This window comes from Thamnophis sirtalis, unplaced genomic scaffold, assembly GCF_051295495.1.
Source record: "Thamnophis sirtalis isolate CommonGarterSnake01/CBP01778 unplaced genomic scaffold, rThaSir2_p1.2 scaffold_3, whole genome shotgun sequence".
NCBI classification, from domain to species: domain Eukaryota; kingdom Metazoa; phylum Chordata; class Lepidosauria; order Squamata; family Natricidae; genus Thamnophis; species Thamnophis sirtalis.
The window spans coordinates 11638225-11657575 of NW_028261383.1; the positions used below are offsets into that span (position 1 = coordinate 11638225).

General features: G+C 48.1%; 2 protein-coding genes across 3 annotated transcripts in view; one reads left to right on the forward strand and one right to left on the reverse strand.

The window, feature by feature from the left end:
• The first annotated feature begins 736 nt into the window (after positions 1 to 736).
• Positions 737 to 19351, forward strand: part of LOC106546432 (zinc-alpha-2-glycoprotein-like) — a 32427-nt gene continuing 13812 nt past the window's right edge. Inside the window, exons 1-9 of one of the 2 annotated variants that reach the window (XM_087711260.1) lie at positions 737 to 1155; positions 1691 to 1936; positions 2700 to 2975; positions 3528 to 3815; positions 5535 to 5597; positions 7746 to 7891; positions 10500 to 10599; positions 15514 to 15660; positions 16078 to 16143. In XM_087711260.1, the coding sequence (XP_087567386.1) occupies positions 1083 to 1155; positions 1691 to 1936; positions 2700 to 2975; positions 3528 to 3815; positions 5535 to 5597; positions 7746 to 7891; positions 10500 to 10599; positions 15514 to 15660; positions 16078 to 16143 (1405 nt within the window). In that variant the 5' untranslated portion in view covers positions 737 to 1082. The remainder of the gene's footprint in view (positions 1156 to 1690; positions 1937 to 2699; positions 2976 to 3527; positions 3816 to 5534; positions 5598 to 7745; positions 7892 to 10499; positions 10600 to 15513; positions 15661 to 16077; positions 16144 to 19351) is intronic. The other variant, XM_087711261.1, reaches the window with a different exon arrangement.
• On the reverse strand, positions 8023 to 10482 carry LOC148047179 (uncharacterized). The gene is made up of 4 exons (XM_087711114.1): positions 10445 to 10482; positions 9598 to 10039; positions 8895 to 8917; positions 8023 to 8290 (listed from the first exon to the last, which is right to left on the reverse strand). The coding sequence occupies exons 1-4, from the start codon at positions 10480 to 10482 to the stop codon at positions 8083 to 8085; spliced, it is 711 nt and encodes a 236-aa protein (XP_087567240.1). The 3' UTR covers positions 8023 to 8082.

A 19351-nucleotide genomic window follows, 5' to 3' on the forward strand; every position in this document is an offset into this window, starting at 1 on the left:
GCACAGTCACATCTCCTCCCCTGTTTGTTTTTTTTTCTAGAGGGCACACACGACCTGCCTGTTCCCCCAAGCACTGGGTAGGTCAGAGTGGAAGGATGTGTGATCTCTTTTTTATTCCCTTTTATTCTTTTTTGGTTTTATGATGTTTCCCTTAAGCGTATATACTATGTTTTGTTCTGTGTAAACTGCCCACAATTTCGTTTCAAGGGTGGGATAACTTTCCAAAGGTTTTCAACAAAAGATAAAAATAAGGTAAAACTAAAATTTCCAGGGAGACTGTTTAATTGAGGGAGGGGCTTAGACTCTTCTCTCCATTGAAACCTGCCCCTTCCCACTGGAGGACTGGGTGAAATCCTGGCTAGGAATCATTTTGCCCAGATTTGGCTGCAACACCACCTGACCCTCTGTCGTTGAGTGAGAGTGCCAGCTCCAGTCTCACGATCCTCCAGGTTAGATTCCTGCAGCAGACATGCACCGCACCCCCAAAGATCTGGTTAGAACACTGTAGCTAGTCTCAGAAGGACGGAAGCACCTGCCACCTCTTTCCATTTATTGCGCCTTTTATTACTGTGCGAAACAAACTTTTATCAACGTGCAGCCACAGATCCGTAGACTTTGAACCGGAGGAGAACTTCAGCGGAGCTCGGAGGACTGTCATTGGCGGAGCTTTGTCTTCGGTTGCAGGTACAAATAAAACAGGGGAGTGGCGGAAGGAAGCGGAGTCCGAGACGGCCTAGGGGGCGAAGGGGGATCGATCGGAGAGCCTCAGAAGAAGAATGAGCGAGGAGGGCATCGTTCACACAACCGGGGTGACCAGGAGGTTTGAGCTCTACCGTTGCCTGGGTCTGGACATCGTCTCACTTGGGACCCCTCCCTCCCTCCCTCCTTCCAGGACCCCCGGAAGACAATAAGGGAGCAGCGTTTTGTTCTCTCTTCTTCGCGGACCCGGACGGAGCGGAGAAATTTGGCAGAGTTGGACTTTTTTGCGGTTCCGGACGGGACCCGAACGGGGGCAGCGCCTAAGCGAATTAACGGAGGGCGTCTTCGGTTGGAGGTGCACGGGGGCGCCTGGTTGGAGAGCGATGCTGCTGCCCCGGGCGCCCCTCTTGCTCTTGGGAGTTGTGCTGGGGTCCTTCGTGCTTGGGACTCTTTGCGGTGAGTTTGCGACGGGGAGGGGGAAAGGAAACAGACGGGGAGGGGGTCTCATGTCCTGAGCTGGGTCTTTCTCTCCCCCATCCTCCCCGCTCAGTCCCAAACGCCTTTCCCAGAAGGAAAAATCCTCCTCCTCTCGCGATTCAGCGATCCTAGTTTAAAAAAACTTTAGTAACGGATTTGTAATCAGCCCCCATTTTTATTTCTGGGAGAACAGAGAGTAGAAGTGAAAAAAGAAGTTTTTAGACTTCAGCCCTGCCGTCCTTCTCCTGGTCCTTCCTTCTCCTGCCTGGGCGGAGTCCTCACCATCCAGCTCCACCCTTATCATCAAGCTTTGCCCTCACTGGAAAGATCCTCAGCTCATTTGTTCCAGTTTAGAGAACCTGTTGGGGAGGGGCTGTTTCTGATAATAGCAATAGCACATAGATTTCTGTACAGCTTGATACTGCTTGACAGTCCTCTCTAATAAGTGCTTGAAGGGGATGGTGTTGTAGTACAGACCCCCACAATTCTGCTCTTCTCCCTCTTCCCTCTCCAGCCTCTCCTTCCCATTCCCTGTCCTACTTCTACCGCCAACTCTCAGAGCCCACTCAGGGCCAGAACCAGTTCTTCATTAGGGGCTACTTGAATGACCAGCCCATCATCCGCTTTGACAGCCTCACCAGGAAGACGGAGCCTCTGGTGCCCTGGGTGGAGGAGGTGGAGAAGGAGATGTTTCTGGCCCCTGAGTGGGTCTTCAGGGATGACCTGGATAAGTTATCAAAACTGGACTACCATGCTGGAGGTAAGCAATAGCAATAGCAATAGCAGTTCGACTTATATACCACTTCACAGGGCTTTCAGCCTTCTCTAAGCGGTTTACAGAGTCAGCATATCGCCCCCACAATCTGGGTCCCCATTTTACCCAACTCAGAAGGATGGACGGCTGAGTCAACCTTGAGCCGGTGAGATTTGAACCACCGAACTGCAGTTAGCAGTCAGCTGAAGTGGCCTGCAGTACTGCACTCTAACCACTGCGCCACCTCGGCTCTAAGCAGAGCCAGGGACAGCAATGACTCCTGAAAAGGAAAGAAGACCCCCAAATCCCCACCCCCAATTATCTCTCTCACTTAAAAACTCTTCATGGCCTGACCTCAATAGTAATAGCAGCACTTAAATGTATATACAGCTTCACAGTGCTTTACAGCCCTCTCTAAGCAGTTTACAGAGTCAGCATCTTGTCCCCAACGATCTGGGTCCTCATTTTATGGACCTCAGAAGGATGGATGGCTGAATCAACCTTGAGCCTGTTCAGATTCAATCTGCCAATTTGCAGTCATCTGGCAGTCAGCAGAAGTAGCGTGCAGTACTGCACTCTAACCACTGCGCCACCATGGCTCCAACAGGGTTAACTGAGGTAAAAGACATTTCTCCTTGTAGGATAAAGAGGGGAAGGGGAAATCGGGTTTCTCTCCCTGGGAGGAATGAGAGGTAGAATAAAATTGTGTCTTAGGAGAGGAATGCTGGACCCTTTTCATTCACATCCATTCTTTCTGGATTTCTTTCAGGGCGTCACACCTGGCAGGTGAATTTGGGCTGTGAACTCAGGGAAGATGGGAGCAAAAGAGGATTTTTGCATTATGGCTACGATGGGATGGACTTCATCAGCTTCGACAAGGAGACTCTTACATGGGTGACAACTCAGCCTCAGGCCGAGAAGGTGAAGGAGAAGTGGGCGGAGGACCCAAGGTGGTCCCACGGAAACAAAATCTTCCTGGAGAAGACCTGCATTGAGTGGCTTCAGAGATACCTGTCCTACCAGAAGGAGGTTCTGCAGAGGATTGGTGAGTGGCAAAAGACGGTCTCCACTGAGCATGTTTCTGTAGGCTCCCCCTCCCCATATTATTTCTACCCTACATAGCCAAGACACACATTGCAGAGATTCAGGAGAAATCTCACATCATATTACAGAAGGAAAATAATCTTCAATGATCCCAAAATAAGGACTTGAAAGACAAAGAAACTGAGTGGGAAAATAAGATCCAGTCCAATTGCAATGAGAAAATCTTAGAAAGCAAAAGGAACCAACTTTGGGTCAGAAGAAAAAGATCACTTCCTGATTCCTATGGGGAACTTGAGCAAATTCAATGGGGGGGGGGCTGAATCAATTCCCAAATTAGGGTTTATGTTGATCAGTTTGACAACTTTACCCCGAATCCTATATATTTGGTTTTTTTAAAAGGAAGAGCTTCAATGTTCCCATCTTTGTGGGTACCAGAGGTTCAGAGGAGGAGAGGGAGAAGAGGGAGAGGGGGACCAAAGGAGGACTTGATATTTAAATCAACTTGCCAGAAACTCTAGAAATCCCAGGAACTCAGGTGTTGCTGTTTCTGCAGAGCCTCCGGTGGGGAAGGTGACTCGCAAGGTGGTGGATGGCAGCCTGGAGATCCTCATCTGCCAGGCCTTTGGCTTCTACCCCAAGGAGATCCAGGCCACCTGGAGGAGGGATGGAGAGGTCTTCCAGTATGAGACCCTACAAAGGAACGTGGCCCCCAACTCAGATGGGACCTATTATGTCTGGCTCAGCATTGAGATCGACCCCAAGGAGAGGGACCACTTGCGGTGTTACCTGGAGCACAAGGGCTTGCGGGAGCCCCTGGTCTTGGCCTTGAAGGAGGAAACAGGTGAGAGGTTGGATGATGAAGACATAGATAAGTGTCATCTCTACTGTTCAGATAGAGCTATGATATCTAGTCCTGCATTTAGCAATGGGAGAGATGAGATGATCTGGAAATCTGAAAAGATATGAGGCTATGAAACTGAAAGAGTTTTCCTTTCTGATAGAATTATTTGGTCTTAAGAAGTTATCCCATGTTATTCAATGACTTTTTCCACTGGTCTTTTGTCAATCCAACAAGATAGACTGGCAGAAGAAACCAGTCTCATGGTGCTTCTTTTGCAGGAAGTCCTCGACTTACCATAGTTTGTTTAGTGACCGTTCCCAGTTACAACGGCACTTTAAAAAGTGACTTGTGACCCGTTTCATAGTTAGAACCCTTGCAGCATCCCCATGGTCACGTGATCAAAATTCGGACACTTGGCAACTGACTCATATTTATGACAGTTGCAGGGTCACCTGATCCCCTTTTGTGACCTTCTGGAAACCAAAGTCAAGGGGGAAGTCAGATTCACTTAATAACCATGTTACTGCCTTAACAATTGCAGTGATTCATTTAACAACTGTGGCAAGAATGATCATAAAATGGAGGAAAATTCACTTAACAACTGACTCAGCACCAGAAAACTTGTTCTCAAATTTGATTGTGAACTGAGGACTATCTGTAGTATAAAATGAAATTTACAGAATCTTGCAATCTGAACATTTCTCTTCAGGGGAACCAAGAAGGGTTTGTAATTTTTCCTTAATCTGATTTCTTGGCCCAGGCTGAAGCCACCCTCATCTAATCAGTCTTGGTGACGTGGCACGACAAAACCGCGCTATGCAAAATAGCGGAGATTAAATCGTGTCGCTAAAGTCGCGACGTCATCACCGCGCATCATCACCGCGGGGACAACAGCGCGGCGACAGAAGGGCGTTCTTTGCCTCCAAAGGTAGCCCTCCTCCTCCAGCGGCAGCGGACACGGGGCAAAGCGGGCTGCCCAGCAGCAGCAGCAGCCTGCGGGAAGGGTCCAGCACAGCCACGGGGGGCAGCAGGAAGCCCGCGGGGGGCCCGAGCAGGGCTGCCGACGCTGGCGGCGGAGGAGGACGCAGCAGCGGCGGCGGCTGAGGCTCTCCCGGGCCGGCGAAGCGGGCTTGCCCGGCAGAGGCAGGCCGCCCTCTTCTTCCTCAACAACATCTCCTTGGATGGGCGGCCGCCGCCACCGGGCAAGCCCGCTTCGCCGGCCCGGGAGAGCCTCAGCCGCTGCCGCGTCCTCCTCCGCTTCCTGCTTCCCCCCGCGGCTGAGCTGGACCGTTCCCACGGGCTGCTGCTGCTGGGCAGCCCGCTTTGCCCCGTGCCCGCTGCCGCTGTCAGCTGGAGGAGGAGGGCTACATTTGGAGGGAAAGAACGAAGCATGTAGAACGCCCTTCTGTCACCGCGCTGTTGTCGCGGCGGTAGGGTCGTTTTTTTCTTAGCGCTTCAGACCCCGCGGATTTGCCTCCGCACTTATGTCGGCGCGGATAAGGGCATCGCGGTTTTGTGGTAGAACCCTTGGTGATGGCTCTTCCTTCTGCCCTTCAAGGCCATTCCCTCTGCCATCTATAGCCTGGAGGGGAGGGGCTGTAGGTGGGGGCAGTTTCTGAAGGCCAGTGCAGGTTGGGAAATGCTTCTGTTGCTCAGCATCTCCACTTCAGGGACCTCAGCATCTGTCTAATTGGAACTATATTTCTTCTCCCTGTTTAGCTAGAATATGGTGGATTTCCTTGGGAATTGTGATTGCCATGATCTTGATTCTCTTCCTGATATGTAAGTTCCCAGTTTTTAACTTCCTGGGGGGCTGGTGGGAGGAGCTGCTGGCTGTGAGTGAGGGAGACTGAGTGGGAGTACAGAGGAGAAAGGTAGCAGCCCGCATGCCTAAAACAGTAATAATACATTCAGGGTTAGTGTGCTTGATATTGTGATTTGATTTGATTTCAAAATGACTGGCTTAGTTCGTGCAATCCTTGTTTTGCAGCTGTCTTTCGCAGTACTCTTTTCAAATTTTGATACTGTCCCCAAATTTTGATACTGTAAACAAATTACTAGTTACATGGACAGATCACCTATCTAGAATCTCTAATCTGTGCTCTCCAAGGAGAAATTAGGTGCCCAATTCAGCCATTCCACTCTATTGAGCTGCCACGCTATCAGCCCCCTCTACCACAAAGATCCTGCCAGAGAAGGGCAGGATGGATAACCGTGCAATCTGGCAGGGTGAGAGCTGTGGACCACAAACACAAAGCTTTCGCTCTGTCCCAGCATAACAGATACAGTGTCCTTGCTGACCTTAATAGGGACACTAAAGTGACAGGTCAAGATAGATGATGATGACTCAAATAAGCAGGGGATCGTGGTCTAAGATGAAGAAGTTACTTTTGAAAGGGGAAAGTGTGAAACAGATATTACACATCAGTCACACAAGAAGAGCAAGGTATCCAAAAAGAGAAGTCATCTTCTGGTTGGTGATTCAATGGTAAGGGATGTAAATGTAGGAAAGGATATGGAGGTTTTGAAAGAGGTCAGGTGTCTGCCAGGTGCTTCTGCCAGCAGAGACAAGAGGCATATTCTTAAATAGTCAGGAATGCCAGTAAGGACTGTGATGTTGATGCTATTATACATCTTGGCACAAATGATCTGTCCCATCTGTACTTTCTGTGCAGAATGATTTCCAGAACTTGGAGTATGAACTTAGTAGCATAGGTTGTAGGCTTATCTTTTCAGAGGTTTTACCATTATATAAGGAACAAAGAGGGAAGGGCCAGTGTGTAGCAGAGTTTAATGTGCAGCTAAAGGAGTGATGTAAAAGAGAAGGCTTTGGTTTTATTAGTCATGATGCCTGCAGTTGGTCCAATGAAAAACTGTACAAAAGAGATGGTTTGCACCATCCAAGAAAGGGACTGAGTTACTTGGCATTAAATTCACAGATTTTCTGGACAAACTTTTAAACTGAACAGTGGGGACAGAGAATTAATTGATACAGATCTAAAATTAATGGGGTTATCAGTGCATGTAACATAGATGTTTGTGCAGCATTTCTTTGATATTAGTTTAACATCCTGTTGCGAGTTGTTCCATGCCAAGTTGGCTCCAGTGAGTTGCCCCACAGTGAGTTGGGAGAGGCAGGTGGTCATAAACTGACCCACCATAAGCCCCTGACCCACCAACAACATTTTCAATGGGAGTCACAAAGGAAGAAGAAACTATGCAGCCATTTTTCAATTTCCTGTAATTCCAGAATGTTCATCCCTAGAACAGACAAAAGAGAGAAGGTGCAGTGGTAAAAATTGCAAGTAGGGGTAGAGGACAACACTGGGCAAGAACCACCAGGCATGTTCCTTTATATATGTGGTGAGCACATCTTGTCAATCAAGAATTGGGATGTCCTGTAAGATCTCTAAGAGGAACCTGGGGAGTTTTAATTTTGATGTTAACTTTTCATTTTCTCGTAGTCCAGCACATCTTCTCAACCAACATTTTTGCCCTTCAGCCATCATAAAGATAATGGGATAACAGATACTCCTTTCTCCCTCCTTCTTGTCTCTAAGAGCCGAGGTAGTGTAATGATTAGAATGCAGTACTGCAGGCTATTTCTGCTGACTGAAATTTGGCACTTTAATTCTCACCAGGCTCAAGGTTGACTCAGCCTTCCAGCCTTCCAAGGTCGGTAAAATGAGGACCCAGATTATTGGGGGAAATATGCTGACTCTCTAAACTGCTCAGAGGGGACTGTAGAGCACTGTGAAGCGGTATATACATCCGAGTGCTGTTGCTATTTTCAAGATACTGAGTTAAAATCCAGACAATTGTATCATCTGAGCCTTTCAAGGTCTTAAACATAAATCCTTCTCCAGGTCAGGCAAAAGCTCTTTACCTAAGCAATAAATGAGATGTCCTCTCTTTTTTGTCATCTATCAGGCCAGTGGTGGCGGTTTAGGAAAAATATATCCCAGCAAGTGAAATCTAATTATATTTCTTCTGAAATGGCTGCTTTCCCCCTTGTTTCTGGTACAGAAGGTGAGATTCAATCACAGACAATTCCTCAACCCCAAGTAACTGTAGAGGTGAGTCTGATAATTGCTGGAGTCATGTCATTTCATTTATTAAATTTATAGGCCGCCCAATCCCGGAGGACTCCGGGCGGCTTACAATGAAAGAAGAAAAAAAAGAAAAAAGAAAAGAAAAATAAGTAAAAAATAGTTTAAAATTCACAACACACATACGTTCTAATCGGGGCTGGACCTTAACACTAAGGTCAACAGCCCCAGGCCTGCCAGAACAGCCAGGTTTTAACGGCTTTCCTGAAGGCCATGAGAGTGGGTAAGGTCCGGACCTCTGGGGTTAGCTGATTCCACAGGGTCGGAGCAGCCAGAGAGAAGGCTCTCCTCCAGGGGCCCGCCAGCTGACACTGTCCAGCTGACGGTATCCGAGGGAGGCCCACCCTGTGGGATCTTATCGGCCATCTGGAGGTGTATGGCAGTAGGCGGTCTCGCAGATAGGCTGGTCCTAAGCCATGTAGGGCTTTAAAGGTAATAACCAACACCTTGAATTGCGTCCGGAGACCAATTGGCAGCCAGTGCATTTCGCGGAGGACAGGTGTAATATGGGTGTATCTCGGTACACCCAATATCGCTCACGCGCCTGCATTCTGGACTAGCTGTAGTCTCCGAACGCTTTTCAAGGGTAGCCCCATATAGAGCGCATTGCAATAATTGAGCTTTGAGGTGAGAAGGGCCTGAGTGACCGTCTGAAGTGCCCCCCTGTCCAAGTAAGGCCACAATTGGTGTACCAGGTGAACCTGGGCAAAGGCCCCCCTGGTCACAGCCGAAAGATGGTGTTCAAGTGTCAGCTGCGAATTCAGAAGGACCCCCAAATTGCGAGCCCTCTCTGAGGGGTGTAAATTTTCACCCCCCAGGATCAAGGACGGACTGTCTGAACTGTCCCTCGGGGGCAACATCCAAAGGCACTCGGTCTTGTCGGGATTGAGTACCAATTTGTTCATCCCCAACCAGATCCTGACAGCTTCCAGGCATCGGCACATCACGTCCGCCACTACACTGAGCTGGCACGGGGCAGATAGATATAATTGAGTACCATCTGCATATTGATGGTACTTTATCCTGTGCTGTCGTATGATCTCACCCAGCGGCTTCATGTAGATGTTGAATAGGAGGGGGGACAGGACCGAACCCTGTGGCACCCCACAACACAAAACTCTGGACTTGGAATACAACAGAAACTCAAAACCATGAAGGTTGTTGGGGTGGGAAATTGATCCCCAAGACAGCTGGACACACTCTGGTCAACTGCTCTGCAAGAAATATCCAGCCCAGCTCAGTCCTGCTGGCCCACCAGCTCAGAGGGAGGAGTGGGAGACAGGGAAGGAACAGGAGTGGGGTGAGGAAAGGGAGAGCAGGGTTCTGTTTATAGTTTATAGTTTATTTATTTGTATGCCGCCCTTTTCCCTGAGGGGACTCAGGGCGGCTCACAAGTTAGGGGAAGGGGAGGACAAAACAAGTTATGAACATAAAACAATACATTGTTAAAAGAAAACACAACTATCATACCATTCGGGTGGGGTTAGGATCTTTAGCCCCAGGCCTGCTGGGACAGCCAGATTTTAAGGGCAGTGCGGAAGGTCTGGAGATGAGGGTACGAATCCCCACGGGGAGTTCGTTCCAGAGGGTCGGAGCAGCCACCGAGAAGGCCCTCCTCCGGGTAGTTGCCAGAGGCCTAATCTATGTGATCTAATCGGTCTAGTGGAGGTAATTGGCAGTAGGCGGTCTCTCAAGTACCCAGACCCAATACCATGAAGGGCTTTGTAGGTGACAAGTAGCACCTTGAAGCGCACCCGGAAAGCAACAGGTAGCCAGTGCAGCTCGCGGAGGATAGGTGTTACGTGGGTGAAGCGAGGTGCACCCACGATCACTAGCGCGGCCGCATTCTGGACCAGCTGAAGTCGCCGGATACTCTTCAAGGGCAGCCCCATGTAGAGCACATTGCAGTACTCCAGCCTAGAGGTCACAAGGGCACAAGTGACTGTTGTGAGGGCCTCCCGGTTCAGGTAGGGGCGCAACTGGTGCACCAGACGAATCTGGGCAAATGCCCCCCTGGTCACAGCTGACAAGTGATGCTCGAAAGTCAGCTGTGGATCCAGGAGGACTCCCAAGTTGCGGACCCTGTCTGAGGGGCGTATAATTTGACCCCCCAGCCTGAGAGATGGAACACTGGGCCAATTAGTGGGAGGGAAGCACAACAGCCACTCGGTCTTATCTGGATTGAGTACAAGCTTGTTAACCCCCATCCAGTCTCTAATGGCCTCAAGACCCTGGCACATCACGTCCATCGCTTCATTGAGTTGGCATGGGGCGGACAGATACAACTGCGTATCGTCCGCATATTGGTGGTATTTTATCCCATGCCGTCGGATGATCTCACCCAGTGGTTTCATGTAGATATTTAAAAGAAGGGGGGACAGGACCCTGCGGCACCCGATACGTTAGGGGCCTAGGGGTCAATCTCTGTCCAGGAAGAATTGGAGGGGGGAGAAGGAAATGGGGCTTGGAAGAGCATTGGGGGGACTGTTAAGATTGTGGTGATAGGAGGACAGAAAACACCCATCACTTATATGAACTGGGTTGCTGACTTCCTTCATTTTCATTTTCTTTACAGACACCGGCTGAAGCAGGAGCAACAGAGACTGGAGTGAGAACGATCAGCCAGCCTATGGACAGCCCAGGATCCCTATTCCAATACCCGGAAGTCTCAGAAGGTGAAGTTTTTGTACTTTTAGTGTTTGAAAACCTGTTGCCCATCAACGTTTACATGGCCAGGTGTCAGGACTGCAAGTAATACAACTGTTCAATAAGGCAGAAAGGTTCCTCAAACAATATTTTTATTAGGACATATCAAATTGGCATATTCCTGGTGGAAAACCGGCTCTAAGTTAACGCCGGTTCCCCCCTTCCCAATTAAAAGTAAATTTTCATCACCTCCCCTCTGTCTCGGTGTTAGATCATAGGAACGGATGAGTCAGACTCAGGCTTCATTAACAACACGTTAATTTGGCACTTTTCCTTTTTAAAATGGAGGCCCTTTTCACTGATTCTGGTCAAAACAGTTCTAACTCTTTTAATTAGTTGTTCCTTATTTGCGGCGGATATCAATATGTCGTCAAAATATGGGACAACTCTTGGTATCCCCTGCAAAGTCATTCCATGACACTTTGGAACAGTCCAGGGGCAATACCAATGCTGAATTGTAGGCGGTTGCATTTAAAGGCACCCCTATGCGTCACAATGGTTTGGGCCTCCGCTGTGGTGCCATCTACAGGCAACCAGGTATGCCTGCACCATGTCTAGTTTTGCAAAAACTTTGCAGGGCCCCAATGATTGCAGTAAATGCTGTACAATAAGTACAGGTTAAGTGCTCTATTGCAGCACTTTGTTTATTGTACACATATAGTCCACACAGGTGCAGACTGACTGTCCGGCTTGACCGGAATCACTATAGGGGTCTCCCATCCGGCATGATCTACTGGCTCTAGGATCCCCTGGCCAATTAACTTGTCCAATTCTACGTCAATTTTGGGTTGGAAAACGGAAGGCACTCTCCTGGGTTTCATTCTAATCAGAGCTACATTGGGATCCAGATTGAATGATATGGAGGTCCCCACATACTTACCAAGACCAGTGCTAAAGACGTCTGCGAACCCCCTAAAGAGTTCTTCGGTGCTGTTGGCCCGGATGGAATTGATTCCGGTTACTTCAAGGCCCAGTGGTTTGAACCAATCCAGTCCTAGGAGGCTTGGCAACATGCCGCTCACTACCGTTATGGGAAGTAATCCACTGAATGCCTTGTATTGCACCCAGAAGGTGCCCTGACCAAGAACCCGGACTCGGTTCCCTTGATATTTGCTCACTATGTCTGGAACTCACAGCTTGTGCCTTCTCAGGTTGACAATGATTTTCTTGAGAGTGGCCCAGGACATGATGGTCAGCAATGACCCTGTGTCCATCTCCATAGATCTTCAGCTTTGCTGTCCGGGTGAGTCAGCTTTGAGTGCGTCGGTGGATGTCGTGGATTTTGGTTGGCTGCTGGGAATTTTCTCCTGTAGACTCTGGCGATGTGCCCCTTCCATTCACAGTGCTGGCAGATAGAGTCCCTGAAGCGGCGACCTGATCACTGATGATTGCCTCTGCAGGTGGCGCAGGGTGGAAACTGCCATTTGAATTTCTGTGCCGATTCCTTGCGATCATTGTGCATGTGATATACGTCATCATCGCTGTCTGACGCCTCAGGCCCTCCAGTCTCGTGATGTACACTGGTGGTTTTGCGCGTGCTCTTTGGGCTGTTCTGTTTCTGTAGAGTTTCCGTCAACTTGGTCGAGGATTTGGTAGCCCTGGCTTCATTGAGGGCATCTGGAGTGTGAGGTTAGTCTTCGCAAGCAGCCTTCTCTGCAAACGAGTGTCCTGAACACCACCAATTATGCTGTCGAGGAGGAACTCATCCAGATCCCTGAATTCACAATACGCTGCAGTTTTTCGGAGTGCAGCAACATATTGATTTATCGACTCACCTTCCATTTGGTTCCAGAGGTTGAATTCGTCCCTCCAGATGTATTTAGATGGTCTGGGAGCATAGTGCATCCTCAGCATCTGTTGGAGAACCGACCAAGCGACCAAATGAAGTGGCGTTGGCTCAGAGAGATCCTTCATCGTCTCAAACACCTTGGGTCTGCAGGAGCTTGAGAACACAGCTTTCTTCCAGCCTTCAGAAAAGTCGAGGAGGTCGTTTGCTTCAAGGAAGCAGTCAAACCTCATCATGTAGGACTCCCAGTGTTCAGTGGCTGGATCAAACGGAGTTGGTGGGGCATGCGTCATCATCGCGTACCTTGCTTGTAGCTGATTCAAATCTGCTGCTTTTAAGATGGTTGCTCACTGCCGTGCTTCGCTCCAAGCTGGATTGCTTGCTGGGTTGTTTCGTGCCTAGTTGCCTTCCAATCCCATCTTCGTCGCCAGTGTTAGATCATGGGAACGGATGAGGGAGACTCAGGCGTCAGTAAGAACAGCTCTTTATTAGTAACTCAGATAACCAGCAAAGACCCTGCCTGGCAGCAGCTCTGTTATAGGGCTCAAGCAAGGCCATCGACCAATCAGGTTTGAATGAGTTCCTGTAGGTAATAGAGGACCTGAGTGGAAACTACTTATAATGCTATTTACATAAGAATCACTCCAAGTACTTAACACCCAGTCACCAACATACAGCCCAATGGCTAGATGTTGAAGAGTACTGGGCCTAAGGCGGAACCTTGTGGTACCCCCTGCTTACTTCCCTCCATGTAGATGCAGTTCCATTGAGGAATGGACACTGAGTGCAGTTGGTCAGCCAATTACAAATCCATCTTTCTATCCCACATTTTTCTAGCTTTCTAAGAAGTAGCTTGTTATCTACCTTTTCAAAATGCCTTATTCAAGTCCAAGTAAATTTTTCCTTGAAAACATTTTGTAAGGACCAGCCTCATCTATCTTCTCAGGAAAGCATTGAAATGGTGGTAGTTCATAAGGAAACTTTTACTGAGAGACAGTGATTGCAGAGAAGCCAAGTGGAATCTGAAAAGTCTGTGTAAAGTGTTAAGCTCATTTTCACTCTTTAATCCCTTTGGGGACCTGACACACTGTGCTTCCCATCCAAGAAGCTTCTTTAGCTTTGACTGGATGGTGGAGAATGGAATTCCCTGTATTTATATTTCTTGCCAAGAGCTGGACCTTTGCATTCTTTTAGAGAGTTCTTCTGAACTGAAGAAGCTTCTTGGATGAGAAGCAAATCATCCTTGAAGAAAAATCAGAATGCCCTTTGAAAAAGCACCTTTGGGACATTTATCAAACTTGTATGCCACAAATCTCATGAAAGGCTACTCTGCGGAGCTTACAGACTTTAAATAAAACGTAGAAAAAAACCCAGTAAAATAATAAATAAAAGCCTTAAATTTAAAAATGCAGTTAAAATAAAACTGAGCCGGATGGAGAAGGAGGCAGAAAAGTGTGCCTTTAAAGGTGATAACCAGCACCTTGGATTGGAGTCAGAAGCAAATTGAAAACCAGTGCAGTTCGTGAAACTGCAGTGTAACATGGGCCACCTTAGGGGAGGAGTGGCACCTGCTTTGTTCTCTTTGAGAGAGGCACCAGGCAGATGTCCCAGGCCTGCTGCTCATGTCCACCCCCTGACCTCCTGGAGTACTTTCTTCCTTGTCCTGCTGCTGAAAGAAAGAATATCCCACCATCCCAGAACTCCGCCCTGCAGGACCAGCAGGATAGGGGGATGTTCTTTCTTTTGGCAGAGGGAGAAGGAAGAAAGTCCTCTGGGAAGTCAAGCGGACATCCAGGAGCTGCTGCACATGTTCCAGTCCCATTTCTGCAAAGGCAGAAACACCCCCCCCCCACTGCAGGTGATTCAAAAAGGGGATGGGGATGCTGCAGAAAAGGCTGCCTTCCCCCAGGGCCCACATGCCTCTCGTACCGGCTCTGCGGGGCTACAGGCTCCAAAACAGCCACCTGCCTGCTCTCTTTTCAGATTGGCCCATCCAACCATTGGCACTAATTTGGGAACTTGGCCTGTGGAGTCCAGCACCCGGCGCGGAGGAGACTTGGTTGCACCCCTCTCCCGACATGAGCGGGTGCCCCCCCCCCACCCCCAGTGGCTTCCACCTCTTGCTCGGCTTCTTCACTGGCAGTAAGCAGTGGCATGGCCATGGAGCAGGCAGGTGGTTGGGTGGGAAGCCAGTGGGCTGCTTTGGAGCCTGAAGCCCCATAGAGCCGGCACGAGAGGCACACAGTCCGGGTGGAAGGCAGCATTTTCTGCAGCATCCCCTCCCCTCTTTGGATTGCCCTGCAGCAGGGGGGCTCTGTCTTTGAAGAAACGAAGCGGATGCGTGTGCAGCAGGCCCGGATGCCCTCCCGCAGCATCACTGCCACCACCCCTCTCAGCCCCAGCACAGTATCTGTGTTTCCACCAAGGGCCACTTGCCCACCCACTGGCCAAACCGGGCTGGACACCAACTTCAGAAGACACGAGGGCATGGGGGAATGCCGGTGAGGCCACATGGAAGTCAGGGAAGCATGGCAGGGCCACGGGGAGGGGAGTAGGCTGCTTGCTCCCTTCCCAGCAGTCCCGCCATGTTTCCTGTATTCCATGCAACCTTCTATTTGCCTGCCATTGCAAGCTGGTCACGAAAATGCCAGTAAGGGTGCATGGAAGGCAGGGGAGCATGCTGCATGGCAGGGCTGCGGGGAAGGGGGCACGGGCAGCTAGCTAAGCCGTGACTCGCTGGCTTACCTGGCAGACAGATCAAGGATGCTGTGCTTATCTAGGCAAGCTGCAGAGCAGAGACTGGGCAGGGTGGGGCAAGCGAGGGGTGAATGGGGAACCAGTTCAGGGGTGTGACCAGGCTGCCATTACTACCAGTTGGGAAAGGTATGCCAGATTTTTACTACCTATTCAGCAGAACTGGACTGAACTGGTAGGAACTCACTTCTACTTAGGAGCCCCAAGAGCTGCCCAAGAGCTGCCTGTGTTCTGTACCAGCTGAAGCTTATGGACAGTCTTCACATGTAGAGTGAATTACAGTGGTCCAATTGTGAGAGGACCAGGGCTTGTGGGACTGAATGCAGAGTTGTCTTTTTTGCAGATCCCCCAGTGGCTCTAGTAACTCCCAAGATCAACTGCAAACACAAGGACTGCCGAGACTGTGGCTTCTGTTTAGAAGATTGGAAACTCTTGATGAAAGAACTCGGAACTCACACTGACCTTATGCTGCATGGCTGCATAGAAGGAGGTTTGTACATATTCGTGTAGCTATGGGTTTATTCGTGAGATTTTCTAAGCTGCCCAATAGCCAAACCTCTCTGGGCGCTTCACAATAAAACACAGTAAAAAAATTAAGCTGAAAGATATGCAGATGGTGGCAAAAGTTGGTCCCCATTGATCAACAGTTTCATTCATTGATATTTTTCCCAGCCCGGATCAAGAGCCAAAGCTCTTGACAGAGATAGAAAAGCTGCAATAAATGAAACTAAGTGCCAGCTGTGCTTAACAATCAGCCTTCTCTAAGGTCTTGTTTTGGGAAATGGGAAGGAAGGAGTGCCGGGGCAGAATGACTCTACAGAAGATGGGACCAAAGTGAACAAAACAGCATTTGAGTGCATTTTGTAAAAAAGTTATATCCATTCAGTTCTTTTTTTTTTTAAACCAGGTTCATTTATTACCAGTATATGGAAACAATTCTACAATATGAAATCAGCTGGCAAGAATATCTCAAGTGAGTTCAAAATTAAAAAAATAAAGACAGAATATTGGATTGTCTATGATTTCTCCCAATATCAGCTAGATATGGTGGCCTTCCAGCACCAACGGTCCTTGGAGGAAGCAAGCTATCTCGACCCCTTCCAGTCGGGCTTCAGACCCGGTTACAGCACAGAAACCGTTTTGGTCGCATTGACCGATGATCTCTGGAGGGCCAGAGACCAAGGCCATCCCTCTATTCTGGTTCTCCTCGACCTCTCAGCGGCTTTCGATACCATCGACCATGGTATCCTTCTGCGACGACTGCGGGAGGTGGGGGTGGGAGGCACTGTTTTGCAGTGGTTCTCCTCCTACCTCTCGGACAGGTCGCAGTCGGTGTTAGTGGGGGGGCAGAGATCGACCCCTAGGCCCCTACCATATGGGGTGCCGCAGGGTTCGGTCTTATCCCCCCTACTATTTAACATTTACATGAAACCGCTGGGTGAGATCATTCGAAGGCACGGGATAAAATACCATCAATACGCGGACGATACTCAGTTGTATCTGTCCGCCCCGTGCCAACTCAATGAAGCGGTGGACGTGATGAGCCGGGGTCTTGAGGCCGTTATGGACTGGATGAGGGCTAACAAGCTTGTGCTCAACCCGGAGAAGACCGAGTGGCTGTTGTGTTTCCCTCCCAATAATTCGATCAGTGTTCCATCACTCAGGCTGGGGGGGTCAAACTTTATACCCCTCAGAGAGGGTTCGCAACTTGGGAGTCCTCCTGGATCCACAGCTGACTTTCGACCATCATCTGACTGCTGTGACCAGGGGGGCATTTGCCCAGGTTCGCCTGGTATGCCAGTTGCGACCCTACCTGAATTGGGAGGCCCTCACAACAGTCACTCGGGCCCTTGTGACCTCTAGGCTGGAATACTGCAATGTGCTCTACATGGGGCTGCCCTTGAAGAGCATCCGGCGACTTCAGCTAGTCCAGAACGCGGCCGCGCGAGTGATTGTGGGCGCACCTCGGTTCGCCCGCATAACACTTATCCTCCGCGAGCTGCGCTGGCTACCTGTTGATCTCCGGGTGCGCTTCAAGGTGCTACTTGTCACTCATAAAGCCCTCCATGGTAGTGGATCTGCGTACTTGAGAGACCGCCTCCTGCCAATTACCTCCCTTCAACCAATTAGATCGCATAGATTAGGCCTCCTCCGAGTACCATCTGCCAGTCAGTGTCGACTGGCAACCACACGGAGGAGAGCCTTTTCAGTAGTAGCTCCGACCCTCTGGAACGATCTCCCCGTGGAGATTCATACCCTCACCACCGTCCAGACCTTCCGCATAGCCCTTAAGACCTGGCTAGCCCGCCAGGCCTGGGGATAAAGATAAGCTGTCCCCACCCGAATGATGAATGAATGTTGCTTTTATTTTTATCTTTATGTATTATTTTGTGTCTGTTGTTTGTATCCCCCCTTCCCCCATTTTTAAGCCGCCCTGAGTCCCCTCAGGGAAAAGGGCGGCCTATAAATGTTAATAAACATTCCAAACATTCCAAACATATATTAAATATTTTCCCCAAACACATGCCATTCCATAGAATTGCCAAAAGGACTACTCATTTTTCTTAGTTTCTGAATTGACGGGAGATAGTGATTCTTGAGACCAGACCTAGTCCAGGAACAAGTATGTGATGATTCTCCTACTGAAGTTAATTCACACAGAGTTGGTACCTGAAATGTTGAGTTTAAATAAAAACTGCATATAAAAGCCTCTTGAAATATAAAGTAGCTATCCTTGGTAACAAAAAAAACCCCAAAAACCCTCCTTTCCAGCTTCTAATATCTCTCTCAATGGAAAAAGTGTGGGGGATCCACAATGTTATCCTGACTTGACTCTTCTCAGAGTTTTTTTTTTTCAGTTCAAAAGTTTTATTTCTTTTAAAACAAACATTTCATCATTCTTCAATCAGTAAGACATCAAAGTACAATTTTTTGTGTGTCAAAATAATTCTAGTTTGACACCAAATTCTTGTCCAGCCTAATGTATACCCCTCCCTCCCTCCACCCTCCCCCCACCCCCCCTCCTCCTCCCCCCCGACTTCCCAGAACCCGTACACGGTATGGATTTTTAACAAACACAGTCTAAAATCTATTGAGAAAAAAGAAATAAAGAAATTAATGACATTCTACATTGACCTTAGCTTCTTCTTGCTGAACTAACTTTAAACAATTTAAATCATTTCTGATCTTAAGCATAAGCTAACTGGAATTTCTTGGTCCCGTATTTATTTTGTATATAGTCAATGCATTTTTTCCAGTCTCGTTTATATCTCTCATTTGAGTGATCTTTAAGATATGCCGATATTTTAGCCATCTTGGCTAAGTTTGTAACTTTCAATGTCCATTCTTGAGTTGTAGGCAAGTCTTCCTTCTTCCAGTATTGTGCCACCAACAGTGTTGCTGCCGTTATTAGGTGCAGAATCAAGTTAGTCTCTACCACTGTAAAGTCAGTACATATACCTAGTAAGAATAACTGAGGAGTAAACTTTATCCTTCTTTTAAAAATATTTTGCATAATCCACCATATTTTTATTCAGAATGCCTTAACCTTTTGGCAGGTCCACCATATATGATAATATGTATCATCGAGAGAACCACACCTCCAACATTTAAGCTGTACATTCGGATACATAGAAGCCAACTTTTTAGGATCTAAATGCCATCTATAGAACATCTTGTAAAAATTTTCTCTCAGATTTTGAGCTTGTGTGAATTTCACATTTGTTACCCATATTCTTTCCCATGTATCCAACATTATTGGTTCTTCAATATTTTGAGCCCACTTTATCATACAATCTTTAACTAATTCTGTTTCCGAATCCATCTGTATTAATACATTATATATCCTCTTTATATGCATTAAGCTTTGATCTCTTATTTGTTTAAACAAATTATCTTCAGCTTGGATAAAACCAATTTTTTGATCTATTTTCCACCTGGCCTGTAATTGCCCATACTAGAACCATGTTTGAACTACCTTCTCCTCTTTTAATACCTCTAAAGATTTTAGTTGTAGTACCCCCCTTTCCAAAATGAGAAGCTGTCTATAGGTAGTTCTATCCTGTTTTTGTGCTATGTTCATATTTTCAATTGTATGTCTAGGAATTGCCCACATGGGTATTTTGCATTTAATTTATATTGGTATTTTTTCCAGACCCGCAGTAAAGCATTTCTTAAAATAT